The 20,058-nt window shown below is 35.7% G+C and overlaps 1 protein-coding gene across 1 annotated transcript in view; it reads left to right on the top strand.

Moving 5' to 3' along the window:
- The window catches only part of NHLRC2 (NHL repeat containing 2), a 54,883-nt gene extending 37,166 nt beyond the window's left edge, over positions 1-17,717 (top strand). Inside the window, exons 6-11 of the mRNA XM_011927850.1 lie at positions 5,228-5,327; positions 8,820-9,051; positions 9,621-9,743; positions 10,667-10,876; positions 11,945-12,164; positions 15,745-17,717. Of these exons, the coding sequence (XP_011783240.1) occupies positions 5,228-5,327; positions 8,820-9,051; positions 9,621-9,743; positions 10,667-10,876; positions 11,945-12,164; positions 15,745-16,001 (1,142 nt within the window). The 3' untranslated portion in view covers positions 16,002-17,717. The remainder of the gene's footprint in view (positions 1-5,227; positions 5,328-8,819; positions 9,052-9,620; positions 9,744-10,666; positions 10,877-11,944; positions 12,165-15,744) is intronic.
- Positions 17,718-20,058: the final 2,341 nt, after the last annotated feature.

Here is a 20,058-nt window from a genome sequence, read left to right as displayed (position 1 = left end):
GGAGAATTTCACAGATGCTGTTAGGAGGGTTCTAGTCATAGGTGCTTAAAATGACAGAATTTTTAAAAAGCTGGATTTCAGATAATTTTCATGTTCATATTTCTTTTGTTGATTTTATTTCTGTTTTCTAATAATATTTCTCTGATCTCTACTGATAATTATGAGTGAGTTTTGCCTTTAAAAATATTCTCAAAACCTTTTCAGCCTCTGTCATTGTCCTTTTAAAAATATCTTAATTTGTGACTGTTGAAAGTCAGTAATATTAAGTGTACTCTTTTTTGTAATTTTACCTTTTACTTTGGATTTGGGGGTATGTGTGCAGGTTTGTTGTGTAGGTCTAAGTATACTCTTAATTTAAAATGGAAATGTTCATGATTACCACATTCTAGTTAGAGGGAACAAAACTAATACCCGTACTCAGTGATGGAACTATGTGCTTTGAAGTCCACATTCCAGGATGAACAGTTGTAAATTGTTAATATGACTCTTGTTGATAGACATAAATGCCAGCCCACTTTTTTTTTTTTAACTTTCATTTTGTTTACAAAAACAAACTCTTCACTTCTAGCACGGTGGCTGTGAGCAGGGACTCGAGCCAGACCAGCTAGGTTTGCAAGTCCACATCTTACTAGTTGTGTGACTTTGGACAAGTTTCATAGCCTCTTTATACCTCAACTTCCCCATCTAAATTGAGGATACAAATAGTACCTACCTGAAAGGCTTATTATGAGGATGAGAATTAATATATGTAAAGCACTTAGAATAGTATCTGGTGCATAGAAAGCATAATATAATATAAGTGTTTGCTGTTGTCACTGTTTTCTATAAGATAAGAATTTTGTCATAAAGTGTCACGAACAGATGCTGATGGTCTGAACCAAACCAAAATGGGAAGGCAAGGGACTAGAAAATAAACTTTAAAGACATTATCCAACCATAGACCATTCCCAGGGGTACAGGGAGAGAAAGGCAGAGGGGTAAACCTCACTATGCATCCTGGAGTAGAAGGCTGTGGGTACATTTAATCAGATCCCTGTTTCTGAACACAGACAGAAATGCACTTGAGTACTTGTTACCAGAGCTAAGTCCATGGGTCAGAGGCAGAAGGGAGGGCGAAAAGGGGGCAAGCAGAGAACTGAACCAAAGAGCACAAGCTCACTTCCATAGTTCCTTCTTTCTCATCAGAACACTCATAATCTAGAGTCAGATTCACTAATGAATTCATTTTCCAAGTTTAGCTGGGTGAATTTCAGCAAATTATTTAGCCTCTTTGAAGCTGGCTTTTTATAAAATGAAGATGATGATAATAAGACTTCTTAAGATTGTTAAATTGAAGGAAATAATCCATGTAAAATGATTAGCTGGGTGCCATCAACACAGAAAGTGACCTGGGTGATGACAGTCATTATCCTCATAAGTTGGTATGTAGAATTCCAAACACCTGAACCCTGACCTGACACTGCCGCTGCTTCTCTACTTTTTCTCATTCCTCGGGCATCTGAAGGAAACAAATACACAGAGACCAAAACTAAACCAATGCCCATACTTTATCTGTCACTGGGAAGCTTTTGCCTTATTACAGTAAGCCCCAGCTGAGCTAGACTGACCTGTTTGGAAAACTAGATAATGGAGTTAAATTTGATCTTTCACTCAGCTGTGCACCAACATAGCTCTCCTTTGCCAAGACAGAGGCTCTAAAAGCAAGCTAAGAAAAGCAAATGTTTTTGTTCCTAAAGCTTAGAGCTAAATTTGCCTAACTCACCCTTCTGAGATTTTCTTGGAGTGGGACATTGATGTGAAAGAGAAAGAAAGAGGCAGTTTTCAAGGTGGAAACAGGATGACAAACCAGTTCAGAAGAAATTCTTGCAGTAATCCCTAACGGTGGCTTAGGTCAAGGTGGAAGTAGTGAGAAGTAGTCAGATTTTGGATATATTTTGAATAAGGAACCTACATAATTTGCTGATGGATCATGCGTGACATGTGAGAGAAAGGAGGAATTAAAGGTGACTCCAAAGCTTATGACCTGAGAAGCTGAAAGGATGGAGTGCTTTTATTTTCATCTACTTGGTCAACCTTGCTTGCAGTCTTGTTACCCAAAAGGTCCTAACATTGGCTGGAGCTGACTTTTCAATCAAGATAAGTTGTATAAAAATATCTGTCTAAATTTCCCTCAATAATGATTCTCAGTGTAGAAGGCTTATAAATCTTGCTAGGTTTACCCTTAGGTGTTTGATGTTTTTAAATGGCGTTACAAATTTTCTTTTATATTTGTTTGCTGCTGTAAACCGATAAAAGAATTTATCCTTGCTTGTTGACCTTATACCCAACAACATTGCTAAATTCCTCTATAAAATTGTAAAGATTTTCTGTGTACATAATTATGTAATCTGCTAATAACTACAGTTTTATTTCTAATCTTTTTGTACTTTGCTTCTTTTTCCTTCTTTATTGCACAAACTAGGACCTCCATAAGGTGTTAAATAGAAGTGTTGATAGTGGGTATCTTTGTCTCATTTTTATTCTTGGGGGATGTTTGTAGTATTTTATTCTTTAAGTAGGATGTTTGCTGTGACTCTCTTAAAAATGTTCTTTATAAGATTAAATAAATTGCTTTCTAATCCTAGTTTGCTAAGAGTTTTTATCGTGAATGGAAGCTTGTTAGAGATATTGAAAGGCTTTATTGTTATGGGTGGCTTTGGAGTTCTCGGCCCTATCAGATCCCAAATCCCCTTCCTATAATACATTTTAAGAAAAGCCTCCTTTACCATACCTAAAGTGAAATTCATAAGTAATATAATCCACCTGTGCTATGTATTTATATATATTTATATATGTATATATATATATAATATAGAGAAGAAATAAGGGTAGTTTATAATAAAATAGTATAGTCATTATGTAAATGATCTGGCATGACTATATTATCATATAATATATTACCCATCAAATATCCACAGCATTTTTTAGGGTGGGCTGCCACTCCCTTTCAGCATCATTGTTTGAGAGGATAATAGCACAGGTTTACATGTATAGCAGACTTCTGAGATTAGAGATGAATCAGTAGTACTATTAGGAAATACCAGCCATCATTAGGATAGTTTTAAGGCTTTTTTTCTTTTTTGTGGTTTCTAGGGGAAAGTTTACTCATTCAACAAAGAAATACCTACTGAGTATTTGGCATGTGCCAGGCACTATTCTATGGGCTGCTAATAAAACTGTGAATAAAACAAAGCTGCTAGCCTCTTAGACCTTATGCTCAGTAGAAGAGAAAGGCAGTAATTAATAAATATGTAACATGTAAGATAGTGATAAACACTACAGTGAAAAATAGGCAAGGTAAGGAGCTAAGAATGATGGGTGTGGAGGGTGGTGGGAGAGTAGGGAAGAAGCTTGAGCAGAGATCTGAATGTTCATATCTGGATGTAAGCTTTCTAGGATGAGAAAGAGGGAGCACACTAGGCATAGAAGTTGAAAGACAGCAAATTGTTTAGCACCTAACATGGTGCCAGGCATCATGTTAGGTGCTTTGCTTACACTGTTTTATTCCTTCCAGGAATCTTATGTAGAGAGTGATGGTGTGCTCAATTTACAGATGAGGAAATTGAGGTACACACATTAGAAAGTGATGTAGCTACTACAATTCAAATCCAGACCCACCTGGTTCCAAAGCTAAGGAATTGGTGAAGGAATGCTTTCAGGAGCCCTCTTCTTTTAGTGGTCTGTCACATTGCCATAAGAGTCATTACATTTCATTCAGAGAAATGAGAGAACTGGGTAGAGGACTTGAAAACATAATCATTTTTTCATGTAGCATTTTAAAAATATTTGAACCAGCCAGGTGCGGTGGCTCACGCCTGTAATCCCAGCACTTTGTGGGGCCGAGGAGGGCAGATCACGAGGTCAGGAGATTGAGACCATCTGGCTAACATGGTGAAACCCCATCTCTACTAAAAATACAAAAAATTAGCGGGGCGTGGTGTCGGGCGCCTGTAGTCCCAGCTACTCTGGAGGCTGAGGCAGGAAAATGGCGTAAACCCGGGAGGCGGAGGTTGCAGTGAGCCGAGATCGTGCCACTGCACTCCAGCCTGGGCGACAGAGTAAGAGTCTGTCTCAAAAAAAAAGAAAAAAGCAGTGTTTGAACCAGTAAGGCTTTGAAATATTGTGAGTGGAAAACATTCCAAATTAAGTTAGAATAAGTAAGATTGTTCATTTGCGTGGGCTTTCCATGCTTTTATTCCTATTACCTCCTAAAAGTTTTTGTTTTGCTTGGTCATTTCCATAGTTGATAATACCAGTGACTATGCATGAACATAAAACTCATTCATTTTCATTGTTTAATACTAAAAAATTTATTATCTTAGATTTATGGTAGGTTTAACAGAAGTAAGCAATTCTAAACTGAATGCTTTCTTAGGTACCAAATATCTGTTGGTGATATATGCATTGTTAATACCGTAAAATTAACGAACTTCTTAAGCGGAAGAGGCTGTATTATACTTTTTACCCTCTATGATGTCTATTGAAGGGCTGTTCAGTTTGTAAAAGTATTTATATTTTCCTAGTACAAATACTGTAAAATTAAGGTCCAGATTCACGAAATGATCATGGCTAACATTTGAGTGATGTTGCCTCCAAGCGTTACTCTGAGTGCATCACATGCTTTGAGCCTTTTATTTGAATGTCAGTATATCTAAAATAATGGAATATTTTATTAGCTTATGTTTCCTGTTCATTTTAGTAGTCCCAGGTTGTGGCTCTAGAATAACTGAAACATTGTGGTATGCTAAAATTGTGGAAAGCTTTTGATGTAGTTTTAAGGTGATTAAGCAGAGACAGTCCTCAGAATATCTGTGTGCCAGTGTCACTTCTAATAGTTTGTGTCATGTAAAATAAGAAATCAAATGTTTAAAAATGTTGTTAATGCTCACTGTAAAATTAACAAACTGCTGAGGCAGAGTTCAGATGCAGAGATGCAGAGGACGTGTTCCTAGTAAGAATACTTTGGATTCCTGTGAAATTGTTGTGGGTAAAATTACAAGTCTAAAAAAGTAAACCTTTCACAAGAAAACAAAATTTTCAAAGATAACTTGAAACATTGCAAATATTTTTATTTATCAGATGATTCATAAACATATTGTTATCCTCCATAAATTTAACATTTTAAAACCATTGAAGTGCTTGTATTAACCAGATATGTATATAATAATAATGATTTATTTTTATAAAGGTTCAGAGGTCCAAAGAGGTGACATTTTGTGGATAGCCATGGCAGGGACTCATCAGATATGGGCACTCCTACTGGACTCTGGCAAACTGCCAAAGAAAAAGTAAGTGACAGCCTCTCTCTTTGAGTAGACTGTACTACTTTGGTGTTCATAGAGTTTCTTTTTTCAAAATCACCATCCTCACTGTAGCAGTCAGGATGTGCTAGGTTATACTGCCATAGCGCACAACGCAGATTCTCAGTGGCTTAAAGCAAGGTGTGTTTCTTGCTCACTCGCGTGGGTTCACTGGGAGCACTACTCTGTCGCCCAGGCTGATGAAACAGCCTGGAGCTGTGGGGAGCTTTGCCAGTCATCCTGGCACAGGGAGAGAGAAAGAGGTGGTAAGTCACTCACTGACTCTTAAAATTTCTACTCAGAAGTGACACACATCACTTCTACTCACATTTTATCAGCCAGAATAAGTCTTAGGGCCAACGCTTCACTTCCGGGAACCTGCAAACAATCATTCTCCTTAACGTCTAGGAAGAGAACTAAGAATATTCAGTGGGCCCTTATCTTTTAAGACATAGTTGAACTATCTCTAATCATTCATTCAAATAGTGGAATACCACATAGCAGAGTGCTTAATAACTCAGTTTTTGTAGTCAGGCCTGAGATTGAATCCTGGCTGCCATTTATTATCTGTGTGAGTTTAGGAGAGCCACTTGAACTTTCGAAGCTTCAGTTTCCTTTTTGATATTACCTCATAGGCTTGCTTTGAGGATTAATAATACATGTGAAGAGCTTGGCGTGGTGCCTAACATGTACAGTAAACATAGGTGGCTTTGCTGTCACAAGGATATAAGGATAAAAGGGTCGTGTCTGCCAAGTTTCTCATATTTTTTCCTTAGAGCCTTTCCTCTTCCCCCAATACCCCAGGCAGAACAGGCCATACTCTTCTCTGTGACCTCACCGTACCTGGTATGTAGTTACATCACTGCAGTAAGTTTTCCTGCCCCAACCCACTGCCCCTTCCTCTTTCTCTCTCCTCTCTCTTTTGACTGTTCTTATTTATAGCCATTTCCTCCTACTAAACTGTATCTTAAAGGAAAGGATCCTCTCCCATTCATTCTTGTGTTCCTTGTACCTAGCACAGTATTTGGTACCTAAGAGGAGCTCAGTAAAGGTTTGAGAATAAATGAGTAAAAGCCATTAACCAGAAAGGCTGCCAAATAGCCATGGAAGATGATCATCTCAAGTTACCATTATTAATAGAAAGCATCATTATATAGATCATTCAAAATAGCAGATATTCCAAATAATGTGTTATGTTTGTGCGTGTTGCTTTGGACACATTTATATAATGTGTTACGACATTTAATCATTTAGTAAATATTTATGAAACATACTATATGCTAGGCAATAGGGATGAAATAATATGCTCACTGTGTTAAGGATAAAATGAAAAGATGTGGTTGCTGTCATCAGCGAACTTACAGAGGAAGAATCAGATCAGCAAACAATTAAAAATTAGTGTGTGCCAAAGGAATCACTGCAAATTGAAATTGTTCGGACGGGCGCAGTGGGTCACGCCTGTAATCCCAGCACTTTGGGAGGCCGAGGTGGGCAGATCACAAGGTCAGTAGTTCGAGACCAGATTGACCAACATGGTGAAACCTCATCTCTACTAAAAATACAAAAAGTTAGCTGGGCGTGGTGGTGCGCACCTGTAATCCCAGCTACTCAGGAGGCTGTGGCAGGAGAATTGCTTGAACCCAGGAGGCGGAAGGTTGCAGTGAGCGGAGATTGTGCCACTGTACTCCAGCCAGGGCGACAGAGCGAGACTCTGTTTTAAAAAAAAAAAAAAAAAAAAAAAAAAAAAATTGAAATTGTTCCGTATATAAGTAAGAGGAGGACGCAACATCAGTAAGATTTGAGTTGTCAAGGAGGGCTTCTTGGAAGAGGCAACTAAACAGATACCTGATAGAATAGTAGGAGTTAGGGAGAGTGGGAAGTTTTCCAGGCAAGAATTGGCACTAGTGATGTCAGTAGAAGCCAGATCACACCATGCCTTGTGAGTACTTTTAAGGGATTTGGATATTCTACAAGCCTTTCTAGAAAGGTTTAAGCTAGGAAGTGACATGATTAGATATGTGTTTTTGAAAGAACACTGGCAGCACTCAGAGTGGAACAAGACTAGAGGCAGAGATAAGAGATACCACTGAGGAGCCTATTTCTGTTATTGAGGCAAGAGAGGATAGTAGCCTGAACAGTGAGATTACCAATAAGATTTTACATGAGGCATAATTGTAAACAGCAAACAGAAGTAACAGAAGTTGCCAGAATATGCTATTCTGGGTGATGGCTGTTTTAGAGATAGATGGTCCAGAGCTGCCTAAATTTCCTCATAAGTAGAGTTGTCATTCTCCTTCATAATAGGAAATTGGCACTAGGACTACACTGACCTGTATTTTAGTTTTAAGGATGTATTATCTTTACTACCGATCTTCAGGTAGTAATGACCCTTAGCATTTTAAGAGTTATTGTTTCTCCCTACTCTTTTCTTTATTTAATTAAGAAAACTCTTTTTTAAAGTATTAAGACTCCTTGTAGACTCCTTTCAATTAATTTGTTTAGCATATTAGTTATTACATATATTGTACTTGCTGTGTTCATACGTTTCTTGAATAAGTGGCCATATTTTGTGCATGCTAAATCCCTTTGCCTCTGTCCCCTGCTCCTTACCTAACTTATTGTGGGAACATATCAGCCAGTAAGTGATGGTGAATTCAGACTTTTGCATATTCAGAAGTGATTTACACAGACTCTCATTTTGTGTCCTGAGTCAACTGCTTCTCTTCCCTCAACACAACACACTACCATGTCTTCCTTACAGTCTCTCTGGCATAAACTTAAAAACCAGGTCTAAAACTTTCTCTGCATTACAAAAGGAATCATTGCAATAGTTCTTTAAATAGAAATTTCCCTAATGTATATAAGAAATTGATTTGTACAATTGATATAATTGTACGTAATTATCCCATGTAATTGTAAGATAATTTGTACAATTATATCATTTTTCATGTAATAGTAATGTCTGACCTGGCTATCTTTCAAAAACTATTCTTTAATTCCTTTTGCTAGTCTCTATTTATATACAAGATCACAAAACATTTTTAATGAAAATTGAAGCTTTAAACTATCAAGAGCTAGATAATCTTTTTAGTTCCCTTTCAAGAACCTCATATTGTGTGAAATTAAGAAGTTAAGAATTTAAGGTAGTAAAACCAACCTATCTCATCAATAATCTGATTATTATTTTTATCTTATAATTCTAACTCTATCAGGGATTACTCGTTTAACATTTGAAAGTGATTTCAGTTTTGTGTATGTCAAAGTAAAGTAAGAAGTTTCCTACACAGTGGGTAAGTAAGTTAATGGTTGGAAAAATGATAGTGAAAGCTGACTTGAACAATTTAAGTAGGCCAAGATCACTAGTTTGTTTTTTACGAGGCTTATCACTATTGATTTGATTATTTACATTCATTTATTTAAGAACTAAATTGCACACAATATACCACGTGTTAACTCTACCTATGAACTTGTCTTTTTCAGTGAGTTAACAAAAGGAACCTGCCTTAGGTTTGCTGGAAGTGGAAATGAAGAGAATCGAAACAACGCCTATCCTCACAAGGCAGGTTTTGCCCAACCTTCAGGCCTTTCCTTGGCCTCTGAAGATCCCTGGAGCTGCTTGTTTGTAGCAGATAGTGAGAGCAGTACAGTGAGAACCGTTTCTCTAAAAGATGGAGCAGTGAAGCACCTCGTAGGAGGAGAAAGAGACCCCATGGTAAGGACAGTCACTCTTGCACAGTGCGCTTAGACACTGAGCAAGCTGTCAATTTTGTGAATTATAGAAAATTAATAAGATTTAAAAGAGATCATCCTTGGCCTATCTGCGAATCAAAATGAAAGTCAAACCAAAGGAAATGTGACTATAAAGCAACATGAGGAACACTCCATCTAAGAAAAGTGAATTGACTCTATTATGTATAAATGTTAAGGTTTCTGGGAGAAAGAAAGGGTGAAGCATTGATTATTGGAGAAAAGAAAAAAATGTAAATTAGATGTTGGGCAGTGGGGTGGAAAGAGCACCAGACTAGTGGATTTGACCTATTCCTAACCAGATGTAGTATTGTGAGTAAAACTACTAAGCACCACAGATTAATACAGGTTCAAAATACTGTCCTTTTTTTTCCAATCTGAATCAAGTATCCAACCCTATTTATATGAAAATCAGCATTTTCCCTTTTAACTTAAATACCATTTATAGCTATTTGAATTTCCACTTCATATCCTAGCAAAACACTGTACAAGTTATAATACTTGCTGTTTCTTTTCTTTTTAAAAAAATTAAAGAATTTATTTGCTTTTGGTGATGTTGATGGAGTAGGAATCAATGCAAAGCTTCAACACCCCCTTGGAGTAACATGGGACAAAAAAAGGAATTTACTTTATGTGGCAGACTCCTACAATCACAAGGTGAGTCGTGACAGAATTATATAATATCTTCCTTTTTGTATGTGGCATTTAAAATGCTGAAAGATCTGTGAGCCTCCTACAACTGCCACTCTAAAATATAGAAAGGAGTAACAGTATTTGACAACTATAACCCAGCCTGTTCTGCTCTTTTCTTGGTCCTTTCTTTGCCAAGAGGTTATCATGGTATTCTGAACTAGGGAAAGCACTGTACCAGTTCCAATGGCAATAGCCAATAGTTGTGAATTGTAACCCATCAAAGCTGCTTAGTAACATGTTCAGTATATCAAGAGAAGGCAAGTAGCAGGGAAATTAATATGTCAACTAACAAATGAACGTTTTTGAGCTGTTGCATAGTTACAATGCCTGTTAGTAAATAATTTTGTTTTTAGCAGCATTTCCATTTTTGTCTATTAAATTGTTTTAAGCTTTATTGCACTTTTACTTTTTACAAAAATCACTGGATAATAAATATTCATACAATACTTCATGATGTGAGACCATAAATTTAATATAATTGAGACATAACTGGCAATCATTAAGTTTAACAAAGGTAGCAGATCCTCAGGCAATGCTGGGTGCTCAGGAAGACAACGTCAGTTCAGTTGTGAAAGTGTGTCCCATTGTGAAGAAACACAATTCAATTTAAAAAAATTTTTTTTAATTCCAGAAATGATTTCATCAAAGATTGCTTCCAGAAGACAAGATGGAGCTAGGGATTTTACGTAGTTTTTAGTTCTTAAAATAGAATATCTCCCCTTAGACTGTAATTTGAATGTTTGGCTTTTCAAGAAAATATGGAAATAACTATTCTTTTTGTGAGATTTATTGAGAATATTAATGGCAATCAGAAATTAGCTTGCTTGATACTATATTTTTCAATACTGCAAAAATGAGATTGATCTTTTTTGTTCTTTGTTTTTTAGATTAAAGTTGTGGATCCAAAAACAAAAAACTGTACAACATTAGCAGGAACTGGAGGCACAAATAATGTTACCAGTTCCAGTTTTATCGAGTCAACTTTTAATGAACCAGGAGGCTTGTGTATTGGAGAGAACGGACAGTTATTGTATGTGGCAGACACCAATAATCATCAAATTAAAATGATGGATTTAGAAACAAAAATGGTATCTGTGGTAAGTAATTTTAAAATATAAGTTAAAGGATATGGTTTTAAGAGTGATACTAAGATCCTCACAGCACTGACAGGCATTTTTGGTTAGGCTGTCTCCAGGAGAGTAGTAAGTGGATGCTTCTGTTGTGTTATTTGACAAAGAGACCAGCAGGACTGCTTTAAGGGTATCCTTCTATTCTTAAAATAAAAGTTCCATCTGTGCTGAGAGTTTGAAAAAAATACTGGAAATTGGAGAGAATCTAATGAACCTTCAAGAAAAAAAAAAAGAGGACTCAGATCTGTTTTTAAGTGTACAGACATACTGACATACACTACATACACCTACTCTGTGGGTTGGGTTATTTAGCTTTTTTTTTTTTTTTTTCAGTGATCTTTAGATCAGCGTGTAACCTTTGTTTCCCTGTGATGAATCCATTACCAAATAATCATCTAACAAAAGCTTTAGAAGCCACATTTCTCAAGACGTTGAAAATAAGATTGTGGAAGAAACTTAAATGAGTTATAGTCAATTTTTAAAGATATGGACATGGTTTCTTATAGAATTTTCAAGGAGAAATGTCTGTTATAAACTAACTCCTGATGTATAACATCTACATGAAAAAATTGCAGCAGTTTTTTTCTGAAAGTCTGGTAATTTACATGGTATATTTTTAAAATAAAAAACAAGATTACTGTTGCAATGTGTCATTTCTCTTCACATAGATCTCTGATATAAGATGAATAACATCTTATAGTTGACAATGAAAATTATAAGGAAATGTATATCTACTGTGTTTAAATTTATAAACTTTTGCTTTAATTTCCTGCCATCTGTATATAATGGACAGTTACTTTTATTCTGCCTCATTCATAAGTGTTGGGTTTTGTTGTTGTTGCTAAGATAAACTACTTCTGTGTCTACAAAAATCTTGAGGGCCTCTAACTAACACATTCTAATTCAAACTAGAATAGCAATTAGTTTCATTGACATAGAACTTCATTATTCTACTAAAGTCTAAAAATATGCTTTCTCGTTCTATAATTAATATAAAGTTCTTATGTTTTAATAACAGATTTTCTTACTTCCTAGCTCCCCATCTTCAGATCTGAAAATGCTGTGGTAGATGGCCCATTCCTCGTAGAAAAACAGAAGACATTACCCAAACTACCGAAATCTGCTCCAAGCATTAGGCTTTCCCCTGTGACTGTGTGTGCTGGCCAGACTCTTCAGTTCAAACTCAGATTAGACCTCCCATCAGGATCAAAGCTAACTGAAGGAGTACCCAGTTGCTGGTTTCTAAGAGCTGAAGGTATGAGTATAAGCTTGCAAATACTAATACATCATACATTCTTAATGTTTAATCTAGTTATTTTTTATTTGTTAGGAGATATTTTTACTCTGTATGGGCAAGATTTGAAGGAGATGATGTGAACAAATGAATCCAGATCCAACCCCACATTGGCCATTTGCTTTAGTCTTCAAGAGTCTTTCCTCCCTTTTATTAAAGAATAGTGTAACTCACCAAAAGTTACAAGTCAGTTGTTAGCATGATTGCTTGGAATATGGGCTTTCCTATACCTCATCACTTATTCTGAGCCTGTTCTTCATTCTATTCTTGTTCCAAAAAGAATCTTAAAAAGTTCAAAATAGAAAAATAAAGTGGAGCCTCCTTATTTAACATCTTTTTCTGTAACTCTTCCTTTCAGTCACTGTTACACATTCCTCCCTTTCTTCTATTTGTGAGTCACAGTGTGAGCTAACTCCTTATTTCATTAGTCTGTGGTAAGGAATCAGTATACTGCTTGCCTTGCAGTAGTGCTTTCCAACATCTGTAACCTGGGCGACAAAAATTTTAAAGTGAAATTTTAGTGGTTCAGAACTTCTAAATTACAACTTGTCTCTAATGATGTTCCTCTGTCCTGGTCTCCCACGCTCTTTCACACTTTCTCACTCAGTTTTCCATTTCCTTCCCAACTCCTCATCCTTCATACCCTCTCACACACTTTTGTATATTATCCAAATCCTGGGTAATTCATGCCTTCTTACCTTCAACTTTCTCAGGGCAGCAGCTACTGGCCTGCAATTATAATATCAACTTAGTGTCTAAACCAAGAGGATAACGATATCTTGGTAGACTAGCTGGGAGGAACTGCTGGTTAGTGTTTGGGAGGCTGATTCTAGGGTGATTGAGTCTGTAGGGAAACCACCCCTTGTCACTCCCCACAAGGGAGAAGGCTAACCATGTAGTAGTAGGACCTTTGGAGCTTACTTTGTAAACAGAAGAATACTCAAACCCTGGCCACTCCATAGCCATCTGTGGGTTTGGAGCAAGTCCTAGACTGCCAATTTAAGTCTGGAAGTATTACATCAGTTGGAGATCATTAATTTAATTTTTCTCAGTATAACTGTAAGAGCAGTGTATTAAATGGTGTCACTGTAGGAGCAGTATATTAATTTTTAAAATAGGATATTGACAAATTAACATTTGTCTGCATTGTCAGACACACTAATATTGAGTCATTGGGATATAAAATACAGATAGTATTCAAATAAAGTAGTCTATAGAGACTTTATTATTTGTCTAAGATATTGGCCCCATTTTTGTTATATAGGAGCAGATAATTTTCAGGCAATAATCCTAATAATTTAAAGTTTTCAAATATTATAGAGTGCATTTGTACATTTATATAAAGGACATTTTCTCTTCTGGCTTGTTTTTTAGAAACACTTATTTTTAGCCAAATTTTGGTCTGTATAATCTTTTTTTTTTTTTTTTTTTGAGACAGAGTCTCACTCTGTTGCCCAGGCTGGAGTGCAGTGGCTAGATCTCAGCTCACTGCAAGCTCCGCCTCCTGGGTTTACGCCTCAGCCTCCCAAGTATCTGGGACTACAGGCGCCCACCACCTCGCCTGGCTAGTGTTTTGTATTTTTTAGTAGAGATGGGGTTTCACCGTGTTAGCCAGGATGGTCTCCATCTCCTGACTTCGTGATCCACCCGTCTCGGCCTCCCAAAGTGCTGGGATTACAGGCTTGAGCCACCGCGCCCAGCTGTATAATCTTAAAGAAGTTAGAATATATGCAAGTTTTAAGCCCAAAAAAAGCAGTATAAAAGCACTACGTGTATTGTAACTTCACAAATTGTGTGTGTGATATATATGAAAAATATCTAAAGAAACATTTTCTGTTTTATTTCTAGATTTGAACATTAAAATAGCTCAGTATTATTTTCTTTGTTTGATTTAAAATATAAGAAGTTGCCTGGGCACAGTGGCTCACGCCTGTAATCCCAGCACTTTGGGAGACAGAGGCGGGCGGATCATGAGGTCTGGAGATCGAGACCATCTTGGCTAACACGGTGAAACCCATCTCTACTAAAAATACAAAAAATTAGCCGAGCGTGGTGGTGGGTGCCTGTAGTCCCAGCTACTCAGGAGGCTAAGGGACTGCCAATTTAAGTATGGAATGGTGTGAATTCCAGGAGAATGGTGTGAACCCGGGAGGTGGAGCTTGCAGTGAGCCAAGCTCGTGCCACTGCACTCCAGCCTGGGTGACAGAGCAAGACTCTGTCTCAAAATAAATAAATAAATAAAACAAAAATAAAATATAAGAAGTTCTCTACTGGTCTCTCTAGCAAAGTCATGCATAAGATAAAAGATACTCTCCAGTCCAGGAATAAGCAAAGAGAACCAAAGAATTTTAAAGAGAATTTAAAAAGAATTCTTTAAAAGCTTCAACATAGAAGTTTTGTACTTCTCCCTCGATTCTTATCTTTCACCTTCTTACTCTTATTTGACATATTTTTCTCAAATTTGATTTTTCAGTAAACTAAAGCAATAAATTAAAAGAGACATCAAGAGGACTGATAAAGGCAGGTGCCCTGAGTTGGCTGACTCATCCTGAGAACAAAAGAAAGAGACAGAAAAGCTAAAAAGTAGACAGCATTTCATCACACTCAGTAGATGGTCCAGTTTTTGTACAGATGCCCCAAGTAATTAATAAGTGATTAGAAAATGTTCAGTGTTCTCCGTTTACATGGTGAGAAAGCATTTCATATATTTCCCAAATGCTGACTCTTGACGTTGCCACCCTCTTAGGCTGAATGTCTGTATGTGCCTGTGCTTCCCCACTATGACCCGTGTGTTCCTTCTAAGAGAAGGTCGCGATGAATAAAGACATTTAAAGATGATTTTAATTCTTGAGGGCTTAAAATTTGTTAGTGGTTTATTCTGTTTTTGTTACAGATAATCTTTATTTCTAGGAAGAGTTTTACGTGTTAAAATGAGAAATACAAAATCCCTTGGTTTTCACATTACTTAAACCCACAGAGAATAGATAAGTAGTGATACCTGTTTCTAAATAAATAAGTGTGTGTGTGTTTTAAAATTATTTTTAGATATTTAATAATTCATTATTAAGCAGAAAGTCACTATAGAGTTGCACATACATTTGTATTCCCTAGATAAAATTTTATTTTGTAGTTTTTATATCCCTGAAGACTTTTATCTATTTGGTAAAAATGATCCATTTTATCATGTGTCGTATGTTTATTTCTAAAATTTAATAGGATTTGTTTTTAACTTTAGAGATTAAGGCTTTATAGCCATATTTTCTACATTCAGCTTGATTTTAACTGGAATAAATATGTAATTTATCGTATCCAAACAAAGGAAGAACTATAACAATTAGATATAATGATCATCAGACTGGGAACTTCTAATGAGTGGTCAGTATATATTATTTATATTTATGTCCTTCCCACAGACCACAGTGCCTGGCAGTTAGAGATTTTTAATAAATATTTGTTGATTGAGTTTATCTAGTCTTCTTAAGATATTCCCAGTTTTCTACTTGTCTTATACACTCTTAATAATCTCCTTTTTAATTTTTAGGCAATGAATGGCTGCTTCAAGGACAGATACCATCTGGAGATATAGAGAACATTTCCAGTCAACCAACAATTTCACTACAAATTCCTGATGATTGCTTATCACTTGAAGCCATTGTATCTGTCAGCGTGTTTCTTTATTACTGTAGTGCAGACAGCAGTGCTTGCATGATGAAGGCAATTTTGTTCAGTCAGCCTTTACAAATAACGGATACACAGCAAGGTTGCATAGCTCCAGTAGAGCTCAGGTATGTATTTTAGCCAGCCAGCTATCTAGCAACCCATTGCCACCACCTGCTGTCCCCCATCCTGACTATTACTGTAATTTAAGGAAAGAAAACTTCAGTTCTGCCTCTGGATAACAAGATGCCCATTGCTCAGTTCTAATAACTGATATTAAAATAAAGCTATGCGTCTTACTTACTTTTTTTATTATAAACAAACTCCTTTGCTCTGGCTGATGCTAGCTGAGTCATTGATCATCATTGGAACTATGATACTGTAATCTGTGTTGCCATTTGGCATAAGACTGAAGTTCACACTACAGTAGAGAATACTATAAGATAATTTGCAATGAATACTGATAATAATAATACCAGATATTTTGACTAACTTTTTCTACCTTTATTAATAACAATCAGCACACTTGAATGTGTAAATTTCACAGTAACTTAGGCAGAACTTAAGCTCCAGTCCACATTTATGTAAGAACACCAAGTATTCAAGGCATAAAGTCTGTTGTAAGCCAAAAAAAAAGTCTTTTCATTGCTGTAGAAGCTTAAGGAGTACATCGGTGGTAAATACGATCTCTATTCTCTTCTGTGGTTTTCTCAGTTGAGATATTTTTAAAAGAGAGTTTTTATCTATTTTTATTATAAATTATTTGTTGTTTAACATACCATTACAAATGCCTTAAAACTTTGTACAGATAAAGTTGGACATAGAATCTCTAAGCACCGACTCCTTTAGCTGTTTTTGAGTGACTGTATTACCAGATAATCCCAGAAGTATTATGACTTTCAAGGAAAAAGGGACTTCAGGACACATTACTTATTGTCTGTGATAAATAATTTATTTTGACAGCTAAATTTGATGGTTATGTATCTTGTTTTGGAAATGTACATTTCACTTGTAAGCATTAAATGCAGATTTGTTGGGTTTAGGTTTTGAGGTTTTTTGTTCCCCTATTCAGAATTTAAATTAGGGTCATTTATTGTGATGTTTTAAAAAATCACTTTTAAGCCTTCAAAGTGAAATTTTCAGTGTGAGGTGCTTTAATGCTGTTAATAGATACAGTATATCCTAATATATTACTCTTCAAAATATTAATGCTGAAACAGTGATTTAATGATACTATTTTTAAATTTTTGTTTTTTAACCCTTAAAAAAGATATTGAAAAGGTTTTTTTCTATTGTCATAATTTATAACTACTTAAAAGCCTCATCTTGTTTTTCTTAAGACCTATTCAACATGTTTGTGATTTAATCAGCTTACAAAATTTTAAACACATCAGGTAAACCATGTTTATTTATTCAATAAATATTTATAGACATTGTGGCATAATATGCTTCCCTTCCCTGTAAAAACAGTGCTAAATTTGAAGTGTAATCTTTTTTAAGCATCATTGTCTATTTTTAATCTTTTTTTGAAATGTAGTACTAGTTTGTTTTATTCAAAGGTTAGCTGAATCTCTGAAGTAAGGATGTGTATAAATCGTGACATTGATTTAATCAGTCATCTGCTGAAACTACTTTTAAAGAGAAATATAGATATAAAATTAAAAGGAATCCTGTTTAAAATTATATGTAATTACCTCATAAACCTTTTCTCTCCACAAGCAATCAAAAAAATGAAATGTTCTGTAATGAAAGGGTGTATAACATACTCTCTATTATGGAGAATAGTCCTTAGTTATTTTATTTTACTTTATTTTTGAGACGTAGCCTCGCTCTGTGGCCCAGGCTGGGAGTGCAGTGGCGCAATCTTGGCTCCCTGCAACCTCTGCATCCCGGGTTCAAGAGATTCTCCTGCCTCAGCCTCCCGAGTAGCTTGGATTACAGGCACACACCACCATGTCCAGCTAATTTTTTTGTATTTTTAGTAGAGACAGGGTTTCACCATGTTTGTCAGGCTGGTCCCAAATTCCTGGCCTCAGGTAATCCGCCCACCTCTATCTCCCAGAGTGCTGGGATTACAGGCGTGAGTCACCGTGCCCTGCCGGCCGGCCTTAGTTATTTTTTAATCTCATTTGACTTACTATATTTCTCATTTCTAGATGGACAGGATGAGAATATTTTGGCCCAATCATCTTCTGTTTAAGGACATAAACAATTTCACACAAGAAGTATATACGATTTTAATTTGCTAATTTAGAAATATCTGACAGTTTATTTTTCAATATAATATTCAAACACAATGTTTGTTGTACATGTTCATGTACAGTAAAAATGCAAAGGCATTTTTTAGAATCTATTCCCCTTCATTTGTCTAGACAGTTTTAGGTTAGTCTTAGCTTATACTTTTCTTGACTTTCAAAATACAGTTTTATTGAACATTGTTATTCTTACCCACTGCCAGTCTGCATTGTTTTTGACATTGAAAGTATTATTTATATAGATTAATATGATTTTGAATAAATCACACTTAAGCAATATAAATAGGTTCCTAGAATTTATGATGAGGATAAACCTCTCACAAAAGAGGAAGCACTAGAAAGTTTATTTTTGAAACTCGATCCATATCCTGTAAGGACTTCTGCATATTTTTTATCTTTTGCTTTTCTTGTTGCATAAATTATTATGTCCAGTGATAGTTTAAAAAGAACAAGATTTTAGTGTAAATCACCTCAATTGAAATGCCAGTAATGTGGCATTACATACATTTTATATAATACCTGGAATCTTTGCCCTAAATTATTCTGCTAGTTTGTCACTGTTTTTTTTCCTCTTCTCTTTATTATTTCACAAATGGTAGAATTTCTTGATATGATTCCTGTAAAGAGTTTAGCTTATCTTGAATATTCTGTCTTAAGCAAATATTTAACAAGGGAAAACTTTGTAGTTCAATCACCCATAAGTGTAACTTTAGCAAAATTCAATGACTATGAAAAATAATTTTTTTCTTTTTTTTTCTTTTTTTTTTTAGACGGAGTCTCGCTCTGTCGCCCAGGCTGGAGTGCAGTGGCTGGATCTCAGCTCACTGCAAGCTCCGCCTCCCAGGTTTACGCCGCCTCAGCCTCCCGAGTAGCTGGGACTACAGGTGCCAGCCACCTCGCCCGGCTAGCTCTTTGTATTTTTTAGTAGAGACGGGGTTTCACCCTGTTAGCCAGGATGGTCTCGAACTCCTGACCTCGTGATCCGCCCGTCTCGGCCTCCCAAAGTGCTGGGATTACAGGCTTGAGAAAAATAATTTTTTTCTTAACTGTTCTAATAATATTTAGTTATAGTGTTATCAAACCTTCAGAAAGCTATAAATCCTAACACAACCAGAAAAAAAAAATTAGTATGTGTATATTTATATAGGTGTGTGTGTACATACACAAAGATTAAGAATTATTTGTGATTCTTTTATGGCCAATATACTTTTGAGCTTATACAACTGAGATAAGTTACTCTTTGCTTGTTTTTCTGTAATTGGAAAATTTAAAGATATTGAAAATACATATTTCTATAGTGTAATAATTTTCTGCCTGCACAAAGTTTACTATAATTTATGTCTACCAATTACAAATACAGTAGTTACATTTGGCATCACGTTTAACCACAGTCGTCAAAATCTACTTGAATTCTATAGTTGACAGTTACATAAGAATATATACAGCGGGAAAATGTCAGTGGTTCTTGTGAATGATGGAATTATGGATGTTTTTATTTTAATTCTACTTTGCTGTTTATATTTTTTTTTTCTTTTCAGTGAGCAATCTGTTATTTTTAAAATCACAGTGGAGGGAAACCCATAAAGTTTAAAGAGTTAAAGTTAACTGAATCGTAAGCACTTACATAATAACTTTTTTAAAGTCTTTTTTATTACCAAAGCTCAGAACATTGTCTGGAGTCCTTTGATCTACCGGTTCTCTTAAGTATGTGATGTTGTGAAGATGGCAATGGTTATGGCTTCTTTTGTTCTGGTATTTTTATTGTGTAACGTAGCATAGTGGTTAAGAGCTTGAATTTTGCAGTAACTTGGATTCTGATCCTTTAAAATGGGGCTAATGTACCTGCCTCATATTCAATGAAATATTGTGTGTAAAGCACTTAGTAATTAATGAAACTGGTCATTATTGGCTTAGTTACTATAATGATAATTTGGGACCATAAA

Source organism: Colobus angolensis, unplaced genomic scaffold (assembly GCF_000951035.1).
Source record: "Colobus angolensis palliatus isolate OR3802 unplaced genomic scaffold, Cang.pa_1.0 Scaffold75, whole genome shotgun sequence".
NCBI lineage: Eukaryota > Metazoa > Chordata > Mammalia > Primates > Cercopithecidae > Colobus > Colobus angolensis.
This window is presented reverse-complemented; position numbering and strand designations above follow the sequence as displayed.